The sequence below is a fragment of the Paramisgurnus dabryanus genome, chromosome 18 (assembly GCF_030506205.2).
Source record: "Paramisgurnus dabryanus chromosome 18, PD_genome_1.1, whole genome shotgun sequence".
NCBI classification, from domain to species: Eukaryota; Metazoa; Chordata; class Actinopteri; order Cypriniformes; family Cobitidae; genus Paramisgurnus; species Paramisgurnus dabryanus.
In genome coordinates this window covers 15,634,299-15,653,515 of record NC_133354.1, presented here as the reverse complement: position 1 = coordinate 15,653,515, position 19,217 = coordinate 15,634,299, and the positions used below count along the sequence as shown (strand labels likewise).

The 19,217-nt window shown below is 40.0% G+C and overlaps 1 protein-coding gene across 2 annotated transcripts in view; it reads left to right on the top strand.

Moving 5' to 3' along the window:
* Positions 1-19,217, top strand: part of zbtb16a (zinc finger and BTB domain containing 16a) — a 117,882-nt gene that overhangs the window by 55,796 nt on the left and 42,869 nt on the right. For both annotated transcript variants that reach the window (XM_065286934.2, XM_065286933.2), the window contains exon 4: positions 14,466-14,552. In XM_065286934.2, coding sequence (XP_065143006.1) covers positions 14,466-14,552 — 87 coding nt within the window. The remainder of the gene's footprint in view (positions 1-14,465; positions 14,553-19,217) is intronic.

The following is a 19,217-nucleotide window of genomic DNA, read 5'->3' as shown; positions in this document are numbered from 1 at the left end:
TTTAAAAAAAAAAAAAGTTTAACAAACCGCCCATAAACAATAATTATATTCTTTAGCAATTATATTTTTGTTAGCAACTTTTGGGATTGTGGGATTACCAGGAAACGCACTTGTTGATAAAATCTAGATTGAATGCATTGACAGAATTAATTACAATGCATTTGGAATTTGAGCATTTTTTACCAAATATTTTCATTTTTTTCTCTAAAAGAGATCAATGTCAAGCCTTATTTGGAATAACTCACAATTCTTCCCATGCCTTTGACTGGAAAAGGAAGAAAAAACAGGAACATAATGACATTTTCCCTTTATGGCGTTCCATTTAAAGATGTTGGTATTTGTTTCATTTTCTACCTCTTTTCATTTAAGCTATCATCTTGTTAACATTTTTCGATTAAAACATGGAATAAGCTCACACCAGCCATAATACCCTGTAAAAGATCCTGATCTGAGTCTTTTGTTGTCGGGTATTGCAGCTTTAAATCCCTTTGGTTGCTAAGTAGCAAGTGCCCCTGTGCTCTAATGGGCTGATTTGGTATTCAGCTCGATGCCGGGTCTTATTTTTGTATGCGAGACAAAGTGTTTTGATGGAGGGTGATTGCGGCAGCGTCTGGAGGCTGTTTGGGAGTTTTATGGGCTGTACAGTACACCGTGTGCCTTCTAAAACAGAACACAGGCGATTGAATTTTGGATTTGCTTCATCATTTCTGTCCTCTGAGCAGCCTCTGTCAAAAAGGAAAGCGTTGCTGGAAGGGCACAGATTAATTTGTTCTGCTGGAAATGAGAGCGGTTCAGCAAAACACACACACACGCAAACATGCGATGTGCGTGCACGCCGTGCAACAAAATACGCAAATGCTTACAGTTCTTGCATGCTGTTCGGTGTGTTCAGAATGATAGTGTTGTGATCGGTCAGTGTTTGGTGTTGTTGGTGGGAATGCAACACATAATCCGACCAGGACGGTGCTCTTAGCTGATATCTTGAGGTTATATAAATATATTATAAAAACAAACAATAGCTAGTGTCCTTTTAAACTGTGTGAATGGCGCTGACGAAAACGCTTTTTATTGTTTTACAACCCTAAACAAACATTGCACACATTCCATTCACGATAGCTGTTTGGAGCGTTATCTCAGTTTTTATATCAGTTTATATTGCAGTAAATCTTAATGTCGCAATCGCATTCACCCTACAATTCACTCCCAGCAGCTTGGCTTTGCTGGGATACAGGGGAAACAGCTTGACCTAATCAACATGTTACATTTTGTCAGTCATTTACAACAATGGCTGATAATTAATCATTATTGCTCTTTGAAGAAGAATGCAGTCCAAACAACTCCTCTGACCTGAAATATAAACCGTACTGATCCTATCAATCAAACTCTGGGCGTTGTAGGTCACGCTGATTTGAACCAGTTTGGTGAGGAAGGCGCAATCCCACAACCAGATTTCCAGCGCTGGCAGAGTCCCTGGAAAAAATGATTTATTTGTTTATTGGGTTTTGTTTGTGTTCTAAGATGTAAGCTGTAGCTCTAAGCCAGCGGTTGAAATGCAGCGGTGTGGTGCTGGTTGTGCCGAGGGGGTGCTAGAAGCTGAGGTGGGGTATGTGTAAAGGGAAGCTAAATTTAAATTGTAATTGGCCGACTTCCACAAGCTTGCGGGCATTTTAATGAGTCATAATAACTTCATTTAAAACCAGCTGAGCAGAAAATAGATTGGAGAGGAGCCTGTGGCCAGTATGGATTTTTTTATTTTTTTTTGTCTTTCTTTCATCATAGTGGCTGTACCCACTTTATCAGGCCTGGTGGGCGCTGAGCAGACAGACGTCCTTTGTGGATTTCTCATATCACTGTCCACTTTACATTCAGAGCATATTCCTTTTAGCATCATGCTCCGTATTGAGAGCTGAGAGATCAAACAATGCATCCGTTCAGGATTCGAATTCATCAAAATGTCTTCAAACAAACAACATTACACTTTCTTACCCGCATCTAAAGGCAATTGGTCCAAATCTTAAGTCCAAATTAAGTGAAGCTCCTAATAAAGTTATTTACGAAACATCATTAAAGAACCCAATTCCGTGCAAGAATGCTAATAACATCTCATCTGTGATGGTGATTATTAGATTAAGATTAACAGGATGCTGGCGGAGTTGAAATAGATGGCAAAATGTGTTGGCGTGCTCTGTGCCAGTCCAATTGAGTTTTGAGTGAAGCGGGTGAGCGGTCGGACGTGCACACCTCTACGGCAGAGACTTTAAAAACATGAAACGCATGCGTTTAGATCCAGACAGCGTGTGTTGAAATCCTTCAGTGATGCCACCCACTGATGCTTCACCTGGCCTTTATCTCAGCTGTGGCCATGAAGACAGAGCGTGTGCTCTTATGTGATAAATGCTTATCCCATTCAAACACATTCATTTCTGTAGGTCTCCTTTTTTAACTTCCAGGGGGGCGTTTTTTTTTGAGTTCTTCATATCTGTTCCCCATATATAGATGTATACAGCAGGTTTCTAGGTTTTCATCCATCCATCCATCCATCCTTCAAAAGAATGTTGCAGAAGAGATTTTATATTTTTAAATGCGTTTATGTCTCAAAACATCCTCTCCGCCCCAATACACACACAAAAAAAAAGGGTCCGGTAAGCCGAGCTGGATAAGTCACCCGGGAAATCCTGTTATTCTTCTGTATATTTGTGGGTCAGCACAAAATCATTTAAAAACTGTATCATTGCCCGTATATGTATATGGCGGATAAAGCACGATTTGTTTTCCATGTAATACTGATAAAAGTAAATACACTCCAAGGCACATATTTTATTGCGTTGCGTAAGCTTGGACGATTGCTATGGGAAACTTTTAGATCAGTTTCTTAGCACAGATTAAAAAGCTATGAATCCCATTTACGGCGGCGCTCCCTTATGAAATGCTCTTTGAAACTTTCATATTTTGGCTGAAGAGAGAATCAGACGCTAAGCAAAGATCTGCCGACGGCGCTTTCATGTTGAAAAAAAAATGAAAAAGATAAAAGCAGTCCCATCTGGAAGTAGCCAGGACACAAGGGCTGCTTTTATGCTGCCCATTCCACTGGGAGGTTCAACATGAAAAGCAGCCGTGGATATTGTGTTATTACTGTTGCAAACACGTTTGTGGATCAGAATACTAATACAGGGCCGTCCAAACAATTTCAGCGCTAAGGAAAAACATCTCTATCTCAGGCACTTTGAAACCGTCTGGGGCGACCATAAGTAATTAATTTTTAATGGGCAACCCCTGACAGGGCCAAAGCCTTGAGAGTCTGGAGCTACAGTAAAATATATAAATATTTATAATAAAAGCATTCTTCAAATTATACATTTCTGATTGGATGACAGCATTGCATTTAATTTTTCTTATTCGAAATGGTTATTTTGTTGATAAATACTAGGAAACATTATTAAATATTGGATTTTTTTTTCATATTGCTTTTGCCACAGTTTTGACTTCCTCCTTGAATTTAGCCTGGAAAAACAGAGAGAAGCTATTTGACTGTCTCAAAAACTTCTGCCAAGAGTTTACAGATGGCTGATTTGCAGAAAGGATATATATCAACGTCCTACATAGTCAATTTCAGATTGTAACTGTTATTGTACAGAAGTTCTGCTTACAGATGTGGAGCAAGAGATGATGTGGAGGAAGTCTGTGGATCTGAAACGGGTGTCAGGGCATCGTAAAGGGTTTTAGTGAGGAAGTTAAAGGGGGTGTCGCACATTCAACGTTCGTGAATTTTATGGAAGTAACTTTTTTCCTCTTTTTATTTTGCCGTCACCCTCTTTCTCTTCCCCTTTCCTTACTTTTTTTTATGTTATGTTAAGAAATGTTCCTGCTCACTTAAAATGATTTTAGAAAGCATATGACACAATGTTTGGAGAGTTCAGGGTTTATGCAGACTTCACCAGTAACCAATTATTTATTTTATTTAACGGGTCAAAGAAGCGAAATGCATTTGTAAACATGTTGCTAGTGCACAATTTATTTTTCCCAAACTGCATGTGACGTCTGTTCTGCACGTGCTACAGTTAATGCAGAAAAATCATTTGGTATTAAATGATGAAACAAATATGTAAATGAATGCACCTGACAGCCGTGTTTGATGCATTCACGGTTGCGTTTCCTATTATCTGTGCTATTGGCTCTGCAGCGTCACTCCTAAAATCATTCAATTTCCCTGTGCTTGTAAGGTTTCCCTGGAAAAAGGCTTTTTTTTTCTTAACTGTAATCTTAACAGTAACCCCCCATTGCATGCCTGTGTCAAGTGTGTAACAGTTTTGTAATGACTCGTGCTGTGTGCCTGTGCCGTAGTTGCTGGTCCCAGTGCTCCTGCCCTGGGTCTTAATAAACTACAGAGTGCCTTTGACAATGTGTGACTTGAAAGCAGGAAATAATGGGCACTAAATGTTAAATCTTTACAGGTTATTGACCTGTGGAACAGGCACGGGCTCTGTTAACTATGTGCAGCCCATCGCAGACCGTCTAGTACTGTTGTACCGCTCCTTTGACCATGCTAGCACCTAAGAGCATTTGTCAGTCCCTAGTTAGCATTTCACACATCGCTGTCGGGACTAAGGCCGCCTTTAGGTACTCAAAGTCACGATTCAAAAGCAGAGCGCCTGTAATTTTTCTCGTTCAATTCCCCGGCCGCCTCGAGACACATTCGCTCGCCAGATTCGCTCATTGGCCAAAGCCGTAAATTGATGTAGACCTAGCCAATAATATTTCAAGATCTGCATTCCCCTTTACAGCTCATGAAAGGCAAATGAGGAAGGAGCAGAAGTTGTCTCCCGCTGCTCTGCGCCCAGCAGTAAAGCCATTTACAGCACTGTAAAGACGGCTCAATTGTCGCATTCAGTGGTTGGTTGAAGTTTCGGTGGTCGTTTGGGGAGAGGGTTCACCGCATGGTCAGGCTCTCAGGTTCTCCTGTGATAAATAAAAGAGAGCTGGAGGTATTGATCAGGGTGTAGAGTGGAAGTGCATCTTTTTTGCTCTTTCTCCATGCATGCTAACTTCTTAAAAATCATCCCCCCCCCACACACACAGTAATAGGAATGTGTCAAAATGCATTTTTAGTACTATAAACACTGGGTGGTATTTCTGTATAATAGTTGCTTAACTTCTCTATTTAAAATTTAAATTTGTTTGTTAAATGTTTTCTATTAGGCTGCTTTGCAATAGTACACATTAGGGAAAGTACTCTAGAACGCCTTTCACTCAGCATACTGTTTCCAGAATATTCCCATAATATTGCCAGTGTGCCTTCTGTATGAATACGAACATCACCCATAATTGATTTTGGGGTCGCTTGCGTAAGGGGGGGCTAGTAACATTGCCATAACATTTCCACAACACGTCCCATGTGATCAGAAGGTAGAAACAATGGCATAAGGGGTGTGTTGTAGTGACTACACACGTGTCATTGCAACAAGAAGTTATCCCTCAGCTCTTTTACACAGGGGTTTTAAATGTAGATCAACATTCATGTTAAGAAATGTCTACTAACTGGAATGAAGCATAGATCAGATCCTCTCTTTCTGCGGTGAAACTGAGATCCTTCGCCAGCGTAACTGAACAGCACATAGTGCGCTAGTTAATGATTGTATATGTGTGAACGCACGCACAGATTCTGGAAAATCATAAACTAAAATCAAATGTTTTCTGAGTATTTTCTATAGTATGTGTTTGAAAAGTCGGTTTTAGGGAAGCCCTAAATAATAAGGTGGGTTTCAGGTCCCAAGCATACCTGTTTGTTAAGGTACATTTGCATAAGACAAATTCTTGTGCTTAGATAGTTCTTAAAATCATTTAAAAAGTTTTGTTATTGTTCATTTGACACCCAACACTTACCCAACACAAAATACAACAGCAAACAATGCAACTCATACAGCTAAAGAAACTTAAAATGCATATAATGACCAAAAGTATTACATGCGCATAATGTAGCAGCTGCACTTTAAAGATACCACCAGCGACTTTCTCAATGGCTGCGTCCGAAAACTAACCCCTCGTTCCGACAGCCATCAACGTTATCGCTGTGTAAGAGACGATTCTTAATCTGCTTGTCATTATACAAATGAGTACCATCCAGCCAGTAACTGACGAGAGAAGGATGATGTGAACTCCACTGCTTCGTTCTCAATGGTAGTCGCTCTGGAAATTCCCTCAACATTTGCATAAAGTTAAACTTTTCTTAACTTTCTTGCGTTGCTGGACACACCTATACGGTCGCCAACGGTCACTTTCGCTCGTGCCGCCGGAAGTCGGACGGTTTCCATTGAAATGAATGAGATCGCGTCGCTCTGCTACTGATGGTCGCTGGCTGTCTGAATGGGGCTTTAGGCAGCTGACTTGTTGCCTCGCTGCCTCATAAGGCAATGACTTCGGAGGCATGAAGGCAGCTAAGAGAAACGGTTTCGGACACACTTCAAAGGCAGCGTGTTTGAAATATGAACAGATAGCACCTTTATGATAACTAATCACTTATGTAAAAAACTACAATGCTAATTTTTCGCTAGAAATGCAATTAAAAGTTGAAAAAGTTAAAATATACATGTATTTACACAAAAATTTGTGCTCCAGCCGCTTTCTCGACCAATCACATTCCTCATGTGCGCACATGCATATAATTGTGGGACAAGATCTCAGGAGTCAGGAAGTAAACCTTACATTGGATTCGGACATGCCTTGATGCCTTCCTGCCTTGGAAAGCTGCCGCAAAAGGCAGCAATTTAGAGTTTTCGGACGCAGCCAATGTGTATCGCCCGTCTCTTTCAATGAGATCGTTATTGGTAGTAGCGACTGCTTATTATTAACATTAAGTTAAACTTTTTCACTTTGTCGCGTCGCTGGACACCTCCACTTCCTGTAGCCAAAGGTCACTGTAGCCGGAAGTCACCAAGCTTCCATTGAAATGAACGGGATCATGTCGCTCTGAACAGGGCTTTAGGCATTGACTTTAGCACCATATTTAATTATTAATACAGATGGGTAGTAGTGACCGAGATTAATTCAATTCAGTTCACATTAATTTGTATAGTGCTTTTCACAGTAGGCTACATATTTCAAAGGTGCTTTATAGAAATGCCCTTTTCTACATTTCAAAACTAGAATAGTAGCCATAGAATCAATGATAATATGTTGTGATTATGATTGCAATATATGTAGCCTAGTGGTTCGAGAGTTGGTCCAGTTGGAGTTTCACGCCCGGCAGGTTGCGACTGAGGTGCCCTTGAGCAAGGCACTTTAACCCCACTTGCTCCCCGGGTGCTGTATGGATAGCTGCCCACTGCTCCGCGTGTGTTCATGACCTGCAGTGCATTTGTTTGCTACTCTCTGGGATGGGTGTAATGCAGAGGTCACATTTCGAGTATGTTTTCCATACTTGACAAACATGTCACTTCACTTTCACTTTAAATTTTGGCAGTTTCATGCAAGATGGCATGCAGGGGTTGGCGTCATCTGTTCACAGGAGACTTGAACTTATGTTTATGCTGAACTCTGTATGCAGGCACTGATTCTGTTAACCTCACATCAGGATGGCAGCGGCAGGTTTTAGTGGCAACTTAGAACGGATGCTGAAGGTGGTGAGATGCTAAAGGCCTCCCCTCATTTCCTGCCACTTCACACCAGGCAAACCCTGCTACATTCCGCCCCGACCCAGCTCCTGTTTCCTTCACTTCTGAAAGCCCTTTGTCCTCTTACTGCCCAGAGTCATAATTTAAGTGACCTGAAGAAAGGCAAGAAAGGAAGAGGAAAACACATGGAACCTTTCATCTTTTGTTGCAGGGGTAGGGTTAGCCTGCCGCACATTGGGGTCACACTTAAACATTTTCCTGTTAGTGATGTTTGTTTTGTTTCTGCGTGTGGATTGGACAGCGGGCGCTCGAAGGTCCCAGACACCACATACAGTGTACGCTTTCAATCTGTTTTATAATAATCGCTATGTCTATGTATGCGTGCATGTGTGTGTGTGTGTTTGTGTACATGTCAACTTAAATGCATGGAGTATACCTCAGGCAGGATAGCTGAAATGACAGCATGTGTACAGTGAGAGAGAAAAAGTGGAGGGTCGAGCGTGTGACCTGCTTGATAAATTGGTGTTTAAGCAAAATGGATTAAGAGATTTAGCAGGATAAAACCCAAGTGAATGAATGTGTAACATCGTGCTCATTTCGAGCAGATAAATTTAGAAGCGTCTTTGATGTGCAAGTGTGTTAAGCGAGTCAATATTTGTCTGCTTCGGTTTGTCCCGAGACGTCCTCTGTCTGTGCACCAGACCGTGAAACTATCAGAAGAAGCCTAGATGTCCTCAGTTTTATCTCTTTTGCAATTCTTTCTGTTCTCTGTGAAGGATGTATAAATATTAACCAGCTGACTGGTCTTCATTTTACCGAAAGCAGAACTTAATCTACTGTAGAGCTAAATCAAATCGGTGCTGTTCATTTTCTTCTTGTGTGTCTGTAGCTCTGTTATAGAACCCAGTGAGCTGCCTCATTGCCTACTGTCTACATAGGCAGCTGCTTTCTTAGGAGCCTTGCAAGTAACTGATTTGGGGTGGTCTACATAGAGCATGTTTACTCTTAGTATGAAGATGCATTTTGGTGGATCTGATCACAAGTGAACGCAGTTAATTACAGATATAAACGAGGTGTAAAACATGAAACTCAAGCTTGTCCACTTTCAGCATTCAGAGGTAGTCAAAAAGCGCATTTGACCGGATTGCTTTTGGGGTGTAGATGCTCATGTGGTCGAGCAGCCACAAAAGGCCACCTACTTTCCGCCTGTTATCTTATGTGTAATGTACCGAGCACATGTTTATTAACTCTTTCCCCGCCATTGACGAGATATCTCGTCAATTAAGAGAAAACGCTTCCCCGCCAATGACGAGATTTTCCGGCCTTCCGCAACTTTTTAAAACCGGAAGTATTGCCCTATGGCAAGCTGCTGCATGTCCGTGTCTGTTTTAAAGATCGCTCTGAATGGGATCTCTATGAAAAGTCCGTCATAAAAATGGAATTATCTCTGCTTTTTGCTCAAAATAGGTGTTTTTGCAAAAACCTACCCATATTCAAAAGCTGATTGCAAAAGAACCACTAAAGGTAGGATGAAACGTTTTTTTTTGTTTGAAAGCAGAGGGTCTGTTCTTTCATTTGGTATATTGTATGTTTATATATTTAAAGAAGAACATTTTCTGGAAAGCATTAAACTTTGGTGAAAATCATGAAAAACGCTGGCGCTGGCTGGCAACTTTTTTTAAAAACGCTGGCGGTGAAAGAGTTAAACTCTTTCCCTGCCATTGATGAGTTAACTCGTCATTTAAGAGAAACCGCTTTCCTGCCAATGACGAGTATTTATGCCTTTCCGAAAACCCGGAAGTATCGCCCTAGGTCAAACAGCTGTATTTCCGTGTAAGTTTTGAGGATCGCTCTGCATCTGATCTCTGTCAAAAGTCCTTCATAAAAATCTAATTATCTCAGCTTTTTGCTCAAAATTTGGTGTTTTTAAAAAGGATGAAACTTTTGTTTATTTTTTTGTTTGAAAGCAGAGGGTCTGCTCTTTCATTTGATATAGTTTATGTTTATATATTTTAAGAAGAATATTTTCTGGAAGGCATTAAACCTTTGTAAAAATCATGAAAAATGGCGCTAGCTGGCCAGCAAAACTTTTTTAAAAACACACAAGGTGGAAAGAGTTAACAACACAAACAGCGGACCATGACCTATTATGAGTGTGCATCAATTTAAACATGTTATTTCTACCACTCGCGTTTAAACGAAAGCAGACGACCTCGCCCACAGACCACCCCCTGAGAAAACCTGGACAAAAGTGGACAAATGAGACGGTTTAAAATACCAGGTGTAAACGTGAATGTCAACTTGTGATCCGATCGTCCAAAACGCATCTTGATACCAGGTATAAACAGCCCCATAGACTGCAATATTGCATGTCACATAAATTGCATTCAGCACAGGGGACTCAACTTGAAGTTGATTTCAATCTAAGAAGACTCTAAGAAGCATAAAAATACATAGAAAACTAGAGTACTGGCAAAGGGTATTAATTGTTATCAATACAGTATTCATTTAATATAATAATTATTATATAATTTAGCACTTTTATTTTTAAAAGTGTACTGTATAATTCTGCCCTAGGGGCGATTCACATTTCGCGTCTTTTGTGCGCTCAAGTTCATTATTTCAAATGTAGGCGCATAATGCACGCTCATAATGGAAGCGACACAGTCGCGGTGCGACACGCATGTTTTTCCAGGCGCGAGTTAAAAACATTTCAACTTTCTACAATGCCGCAAGCGCACCAAAGGTCATGTGACAAGAACCAACTGACGGTCGCGTTTTCCGTGCAGATTTAGACGCGAAATGTGAACAGCCCCTTAAGCAGCCACCTCTCAAGGCAGCACACTAGGTTTTAGACTAGAACAGGCAATTTTCTAAGCAAATAAAAATGAGAACTATATTGTATGGGGGAAGACCTCTTCGTTTGCACCACTTCAACCTCGGGCGCAGTAACATCATCACTTTTGTGAGCTCCCCTTCTCATGCAAACTTCCGATGATGTTACGGCGGCCAAGGTCGAAGTGCTGCAAACCAAGTGTGTTTTCGCCATACAATATAGTTCTCATTTTTTATCCACTTAGAAAATCACCACGTTTCATTTTGTGCCACCATACTTACTCGTGTTATTACTCATGTAACAGTCTTTAAATAGGGAAATCATAGAAGTGTTTGGTGGCTTCTAAATTCATCCCCGTTTGGATCCTAAGGAATGAATGGGGCTAGGCTAAATAGACGCGCTGTATAATGATTAAGTGCACTCAGGTATGTATTAATTCATCTAAGTTGAGGGAAGAACATAGTAAAATATTGAAAAACTGTGGTGTTTTCTTTTAAGCATTTATAGGATGGCCCACCTCTCAGAAAACTAGATCATTCTAAATGTTTATTTACTATTTAGAGCATTGGGATCGCTAGACGAGGGCTTAATGTACTTATTTTTATGAAAACCTCAATTTCAACCAAAATCAACATTTATACTTTCTTTTGCCTCTAGCTCAAAATCAGAAGGTGTGCATTCCAACTCATTTTCCAGCACGGGTCACATATGTGCAGTATATGTAAAGTACGTATTTCCCAGCATTTATTGTGCCATCAATATGAAACTGGGTTTCTTTATACACACATATTTTCTTTTTGTTTTTGTGTGTGTTTTTACGAGGGGAATCTGGCAGTCTCCCAGCATTTTTGTCTTGGTTGATAAAAAATCACTCCGCCTGTGGTACACATCTACTAGAGAGAGAGAGAGAACACACAGTTCCTGGCTGTCCTTTCCAATTGGCAGTCTCCGTACTGTTCTGTGACTGATAAGAGGATAGTGTAAATAAAACTGTACAGCACAGCTCGTTACCGCTACAGGAAAAGAGAGAGCATAGTGTCTGCACTCATTGTTCTGACGGCAATGTGTTTTTCTGTTTTATATGGATTTCGGTGTCCTTTTTTTGTGGCGTGCATTCTGTCTTATATAACGCATTTGTGTAGGCTCACCGAACAGCAAGGGTATGTTTTTGTTTGTGCCGTGTTTGTCTACTCATGTTCCCGTTTTCGGAGCGTGGCGGGGGGCTGATCAGAGTATGTGATGAGAATCTACCTTTATAGCATTAGACAATGTGCTTGTTCACAGGTCTTTCCATTACAGCTATGCTCTCTTTAACAAAGCCAGCTCTCGGTTATCTGATGCCGGCTGTTTGCGGCATCTCCCGCCTTAAAGGCTCAGGTTACGCTTTATTCGTGCACGTACGCATGCAACAACATCGCTTTGCTTCCAATCACGAGCGATCAACACGCCGTCCCCTTCGGAAACTGTAAATCCTGTGGTTTCTGTTGTGCAACGCATCCAGGGAGGGAAGCGAAAAGGGAACAGGCCCTGTGGCACGTGGCACCTCTCCTCTACTTGTTGGGAGCCGCAGTTGTGTAAGGGCCCATTATGTCAGGTTCGGCATCACTGTGGCAACTCCACGAGAAGGAGGGAAGTGGGAGTTGCTCGAGAACAATTCTTTTATAGCCACAGTTTTTTTTTTTGCTGGAGAGGCAGTTATTTCTAGCCATGGTATTTCTCTTTTTTTGTGTGTTTTTCTTTTTGTTTTGTTAAAAGTAGGGTAATGCTGCCTAAACTAAGGGTGTGTTTTACTCTTAACACTTTCTTTCTGCTTATGTATAATGAGCAAGTCACTATTGATCAAAGAAAGAAGCTAGAATTTATCACTTTAATTCCACGACTTTTAGCACGTTCCTGTTGGGTGCCTGGATGTTGTCACCCCATGTGAGATAATGACCCGCTTCAATAAGCTGTCGTTAGAGTTTAAGGTCTGGTTTCTCCCTCTCTGACACTTAAGGTGGTGATCGATGTCCGGCTGGCCCTCCATTTTTGGGCTGCTTTAGTACGTGATGCAAATTAAACTTAAATATGTCAAATGTTGAAAGTTATCCACTTCATATGTCCAAGGCAAGGCAGGATTTTTCATGAATGTAGTTAGCTAAATATTTGGTAACTGACGTGTTTGTAAAAGCTATAAATCAGCGGTTATTCTATTGTAGTTCCTCTAATCTTGCGACATGCGACCACAGGTAATAGTTATGGTTATAGTTTGGTAATAGTTTGATTTCATGAGCAAACCGTGAAGAACCATGTACGCAGAAGGGGCAGGATTTTGGGACTCCGCTTTACCTCTGTAACCGCTCTGTAAATGAACAACACTCGTGGTTGCTGTGTACGGTGTGAAACGCCCATTCTTCAGAGGAACTTGTTTGTATCGCATTCACAAGTTTATTGCTGAGTGGCATCATTGGCCAGTAAAGAAAACAGCATTTCCCCCTTTTTTGACGGTACAGTATGTTTTGTAACTTTACAGTGGTTGCGAAATAAGCTTTGGTTTATCACCATCACAGTTTTTATCTGAGCTAAAACTTCCTGTTTTGCTTGTGAGGGTGGTATGAATTTAACACAAAGCTGAGAGTATTGGCAGTCCTGTTATCAAAACCTCAATTTATGTTAGTCACTCTTTTATTGGGCAGGTAAATACAGTACATGCGCTGTACAGTGTTCCTGCTTTATTGTAAAGCCACAAGATCAGATGGTATATTGACATCCTGTGGTCTTATAGTTCCTGTCTTTTTGTGTCTTATTGCAACACAAAAACATGCATAGCAGATGACAAATGTATGACTTCTTGTTTTTTCGGTTTTGTGTGCAATGTTTAAGTGAAAGTCTGTGTAAATAATAAATGTTAAAAGTCCCTGTTATTATGCTTGGGTTTTACTGCACAGTGCACACAAGGACAACATCTGGGCTTTGAAAAAAACATGTGCAGACGCCTATACACTTACACTGCTTTAGCTAAAGGGATTCCCTCAGAATCCTGTAGATTTTCCTTACAGTCATTGGAAACTCAGGATTTCCACAGTAATGCACTGTCAAAAATAGAGTTTTTGCTAAATGGCCCAATAAAGAGTATTAAACATCGAAAAACTGTTTCTGTTTCCAAAAAGGTATGTTGTAGTGAACAAAGGTTTTTGTCAATTATAAGACGTATGTAAGAAATGGATCTTTGAGGAACCAAAATTTGTTATTCTGTGGCATTGCTGTAAAGAACCTTTCAAGCACCTCTTAAAAATGTGGGAAAACCAGGATTTTGATATTCTGTTTTTATAAAAATTATGGAACAGAAATTACTATGTCAGAGCCAATGACCTTATGCACAAGTTAAAACAACTTGGTTTTGCAAGTCAATTCAACCTACTATTTTAAGTTTTGACATGTGACTACAACTTCAACTAAAATCAAGTTGAAATAGTTTAACTTAAAGTTTAAGTAACATAAAAAATATATGTTGATTTGACAAAAATGCTGCATATTTTTTTACAGTGTGGGCAGTACTCTGACATATGTTTTTTTTGGGGGGGGGGTTGTTTTGTTTTGTTTATTGTTTTGGGGTTTATTTCTTTGGTAAAGATTCTGTAAAATTGCAATCCCTTTTTTAAATCTATTTTTCAATAAAACTTAATTGATAAAAAAGTACTCATGACATATGGTTCAACTGTGTCCTCTCTATGCTTTCAATCAAGCTGGTCAATCTATGCTTTCTTGTCAATAATTAAGGCATAAAAAGCCCCCAAAAATAAAATAAATTTTTATTTGTTAGTGCTCTTTGAATATAAATTCTTAATCCGTATCCACTCATTTCATTGTGAACATTTATTGCACATATTGTGTGAGAACCCTGGAAGTTTTTTGCAATATGCAACCTTCATGTATGAGTTTCAGGATTTGACTGAGACAAATGTTGAAGCATGTGAGACTGTACACCATATGAGCAGCCTCAGAATGATGTGAATTAAATAACTCTCGTCTCTCTCTTTTAGCTGGTGAGAAAGCCATTGTCTGTGACCAGTGTGGAGCTCAGTTCCAGAAGGAAGATGCTCTGGAGGCTCACCGACAAATTCACACAGGTGTGCCTGATACACATCACAGTTTTAGGATTTGCGGTTATTTCCAATATTTGTTCCACTGCTTCTATTATTGTAAAGCTGCTTTGAAACAATCACAAATTGTGAAAAGCGCTATATAAATAAAATTGAATTGAATTGAAAAAAAATTATTATTATTATTATTATTATTAATAATAATAATAATAATAATAATAATAATATTTTATTATTATTATTATTATTTATATACTGTACAGTGTTTGTTAAAATGTTTAAAATCGGTTGCCATCTACTGTATGTAGTAAATGTAAATATATATAATTTTTTGTTTAGTACAGTATAATTAAAAGTCAGCTGTTGTCTAGCAGATTACATTTTTGATATCACACATTATTTGTATTTAAATTGTCATCAAAATGAATTGTCATGGAACAAGCAGTCTTGACTATGTGTAACTATAGACACGTCTACACTCTAAAAAAAAGAAAAAAATCTACAGCCGTTGGGTTAAATTCAACCAGAAAATGTTAACACTCTATTTGACCTAACAATGGGTTAAAACAACTCAGCATTTTGGGTTTTAAAAACCCAGCATAGGTTAAATGCATCCCTTTTTAAACCAGCGCTGTGTTACAAATAACCCAGTGTATTCCATGGGTCAGCTTCGCATCTAGGGTTATAGGTGTTTACTTGCAACATACGGTAAACATTCGGATGGAAACCACCCGGGTTATTTATAAAGAGATAAAGCATCAGTTTTGACCATGTGTTTGACGAGCCGAGTCCAGAGCCTTCTCTGGCAGTCGATTTGAAAGATGAGCATTTAGTGGAAGAAGGGCAAAAGGCAAGCCAACCTCGCGCATTGGGAGATGTGCTGGTGTCAACCCCAACAATTACGCACTTGCATGCCCGCTTGTCATCTCGTGGTGTGAAGTTATTGGCTGTGGGAAACAAGGCAGCTGTGGCCAGGCTCAGTAGGTGCCCTCAAAACAATGTTGTGGCGTGGACCTCTGTAGTTCCTCACTCTTCTTATATTCTTAGTTGCGTCTGGTATGATGACCTCTGCTGGGGTGCCAGACAGGAAAATTTAGGAAAGCTTATGCTGATGCATTACTCTGGGATCCCTGCCACATTGTGACTTCTTACTTTTTAGACATCTTCATCTTCCCCTAGGAGAATGTTTCATGTACATATACACACAAAGTCTGTCTCACTTAGTACAACTGTAAGGCATGATAAGCAGTGCTTATTGGTGATCTTTGTTGGTGATTTCTTTTTTGGCAACTAAAAAGATTCATCAGATAGATTGTGGCCTTGAACTACCTTCCATAGCAAATTATAGGTGCCAGGTACTTGAGATTGACATACTTGAAATGTCCTCAATAGTTCAGCATTTGTCGAAATAAGCCTTTTATACTCAAGTGGATACTTGCATGAAGGTTTATGGCTGCCAAAATACCACAAGTGAGTGTTCGCAATTCACACTCTTAATCACAGTTGTCATACGGACAATTGTTTTTAGCACAATTTTAGTGCTTTGAGTGGTTGAGACAGCATTAAGTGCAATTGCGCTAATGTGTCTAAAAATGTGTGAAGGCTTTAAACAGTCAGCGTGAAGTTCGTGTTAGCCGCAATATTTGACTTCTTCCCCAGACACTCGTTTTACAAACTAACGTAATTTTGTTCTTGTCCAAGACATTATGTAGATAATGTGTTTCCAAAATATTATGTAGATATGTAGGCACAGTTTTTTCAATCATATAAACTGATCCTCGGAGATCAAACTTTCTTAAGGTTACATAAGAGAGGAAACAGCTCTTTTACTTTTCATAGGGAAGCATTATTGTCTCATGACGATTTTGGGAAACTAATCGGCCAAATGTGAGGAATGATTAAAATACTCATATTCACAAATCATTGAGAATATGTGACCCTTTCTCTTAAATTCAGGTTAAAGTCTCATAATCTGAATATGAGGTTTGATTTCAGTCATTGTTTTTTTTTTTTTTTGCTTTTTTTTTTGAAACCGTAAATCCTAAACAAATGACTTTCACTGAGTTTTCACAGATGGGTTATGTATATTGCTCGGCCCTATCCCAATCCCTGAGTAATTTTAGTAAACTTGTTATATTTGACAGACATGCATAAAGAGCTCATCATACCCCCATTGACTGGGCCCCCGGGAGCCTTGGCCGATATGGGCCGTGTTGTAAAGAGGGGTTAAACAGGGCTAATGATCAGAGAAAAGTCATACCAGCAGAAAAGCCGGGCTAAATATAGAATTAGAGTCTGGAGTAAAAAAAAATGGGCAGTGAGACTTGTTCTTCCTGCCAGGGACCTGAACAGCAGTGAGTCCAGTCTCCCCTGTGGCTAGCAGGCTTATATTTTAAATGTGCTATAACGCATGGCTAGTTTGATACGCTGGGTTTTTTCCACAGTCCCTCAATATGCTCACCCATATGCTTCATTTTCACAGCCCAGATAGACTTGAAGTGGGTTATTAGGGTTTTTTATGTCTGAGGATTTTATTTTTTCTGTATTGAACGCTAGCCATGACGCACAGGTGTCCGTATTTGCTACACTGAGGGCGGTTTTAGCCGCTTTCTTAGACATGTTGTAAAGGCCACAACAGGAAGTGTTTACATTTTACCTTGTTATCTCCCACTGTTAACCAGATCACAATGACTAAACGTTCTTTTTGTTGCTTGATACAAAGCCAAATCTGGCAACGTTGTCTCGGTCACTCGCGTTCATGTTATCCTAACAGTGTTACTCAACCGGCCTAAAATCCCAACTTTGAGCTCCCACCCCCCTCACCAGGCCTCATGGATGTGTAACTCAGTTGCAGTCACTTTATAAATAGTTAACGATTGTTGGCACGGTGTTGGTGTTTACGATGGCCAAAGTTTTTATGTTGTAAACATCCAGGTCTCGGTTTTCAAATTGGCAGTAAGTCCGTCATAAGGCTGAAGCGCAGGGAGCTGCGGTCATTTCCTGTAACGCTATCTGCTGGACTGCAGCTGAAGTGAACCAGCATACATGAATGAGTTATTGGAAAAGCTTTCATGATGAAACAAAGCCATTCATGGGAAAGTCAAAAGCTTTATTGATTGAACCTGACAATAACAAAACGCCAACAAATCAAAGAATTAAGTTACATTTACACTACTGTTAAAACGTTTAGGGTCACTTGACTGAAATGTTTTCAAAATCTTTTGATTTGAAAGCGTACGTCTGAATGTTTGAAATTAGATATGTGAGGAAAAATATAATTGTGTTAACATATTTATAACGAAATGAAAAATTGAAAGTTTTTGAAATGGATGACTTTGACTGAATAATGATGAAAGCCAATAGAAGCACATTTCTGAAAACTCTAGGCAAAGGTCCTATACTGTACTTGCAAAACCTTTTTTTAACAAGTGGGACTTTTTGATTGTCGGCACGCGTTTTGCCTTATTCCAGAGTAACACCAGCTCTTCAATGGCTCCCTTTGTAGGCTCGCTTCATTTCTGTTGATGTCAGAGGAATCAGCTGCTGTGATGTGGAGATGGGAAGAAAAAGGGCCCTTGTGTTCAGCCTGTAGTGTTTCAGATGATAATCAAATTTGTTTGCCACAATTTATCTCAATTATAAATCTCCTGTTTATTTACCACTTAATCATCTATTCAAGTAGAATAACAGAAAAGAACATTGACTAGATGAAAAGCATGGACAGTTAACAGAATGCATTAAATTGTCCCTGAACTTTACAGTGGGGATGTCGTCAATGACATTTTGGGCCAGGTGTTTGCCATCTTTGACGTCAGGGGCTTTTAGGCAGTTGGACAGGTTGGTCAAGGCACAGAATTGGTTGGTAGTGTTTGGTGCCAAGGGTCTAAGAGAAAAACAACATCATGTGCTGTTGTTGACGCACAGTCCCAGTGCTACTGGAGTCTCAGTTCTGACCTACTTTAAAGGGCAGCCCAATTTGAAGAGCCTTCAACTGCACGATCACTTATCTCAAGGGACTGCGATGAAAAATTCACTCATGAATTTTGCTGAAGGGGCCTTTTGTGGGTTTTGTGCATTTTAAATAAGGGGTATTGACTTTTTGCGGAGTGTGAAAAGACACGTCTTATTTAAATCTTGTGCGCTGATATGATGTCTAGCCGTGCTATGTTTTACCACACACAGTGCCGCTTTTATTCTTTGTGACAGGCTGGACTGAAGATTTGATAGGAGAGGAAAGTTCTTGCTTTTCTCCGGATGCTGAGCAAAGAGCCAGAATTGTGTTTTGACAAAACTATTATGGCACAGAGGCAGGGAAAATGGACCGTGAAGCTCCTGGGTCTCCTCTAATATCAGATCTCTATCGATAAATCAGAGTTTCAGGACTTCCTGATTCGTATCAGCTCAGCGTTACGCCTCAAAACGCAGACATTATTAGCACAGGTTTTTTTTTTGATCCGTTGATTGTGTTATTTACAGGCAACCTGCTTTAAACCGTCTCCATGTAAATCCGGATATAATAGCAGTGGCTCCCTCTCGCCTCTCGATTTCTATCATCCTTTAAGTCTTGTGTTACAGGGAAAATATGCAAACCATTTCGGAGAGAGAAGAGCGGATTTGCTCGGCGAGAATGAACCAGGCCACAGAGTAAACACTTTCTCTCTCAAGCCAGAAATAGTTTTGACAGAGCGAGGG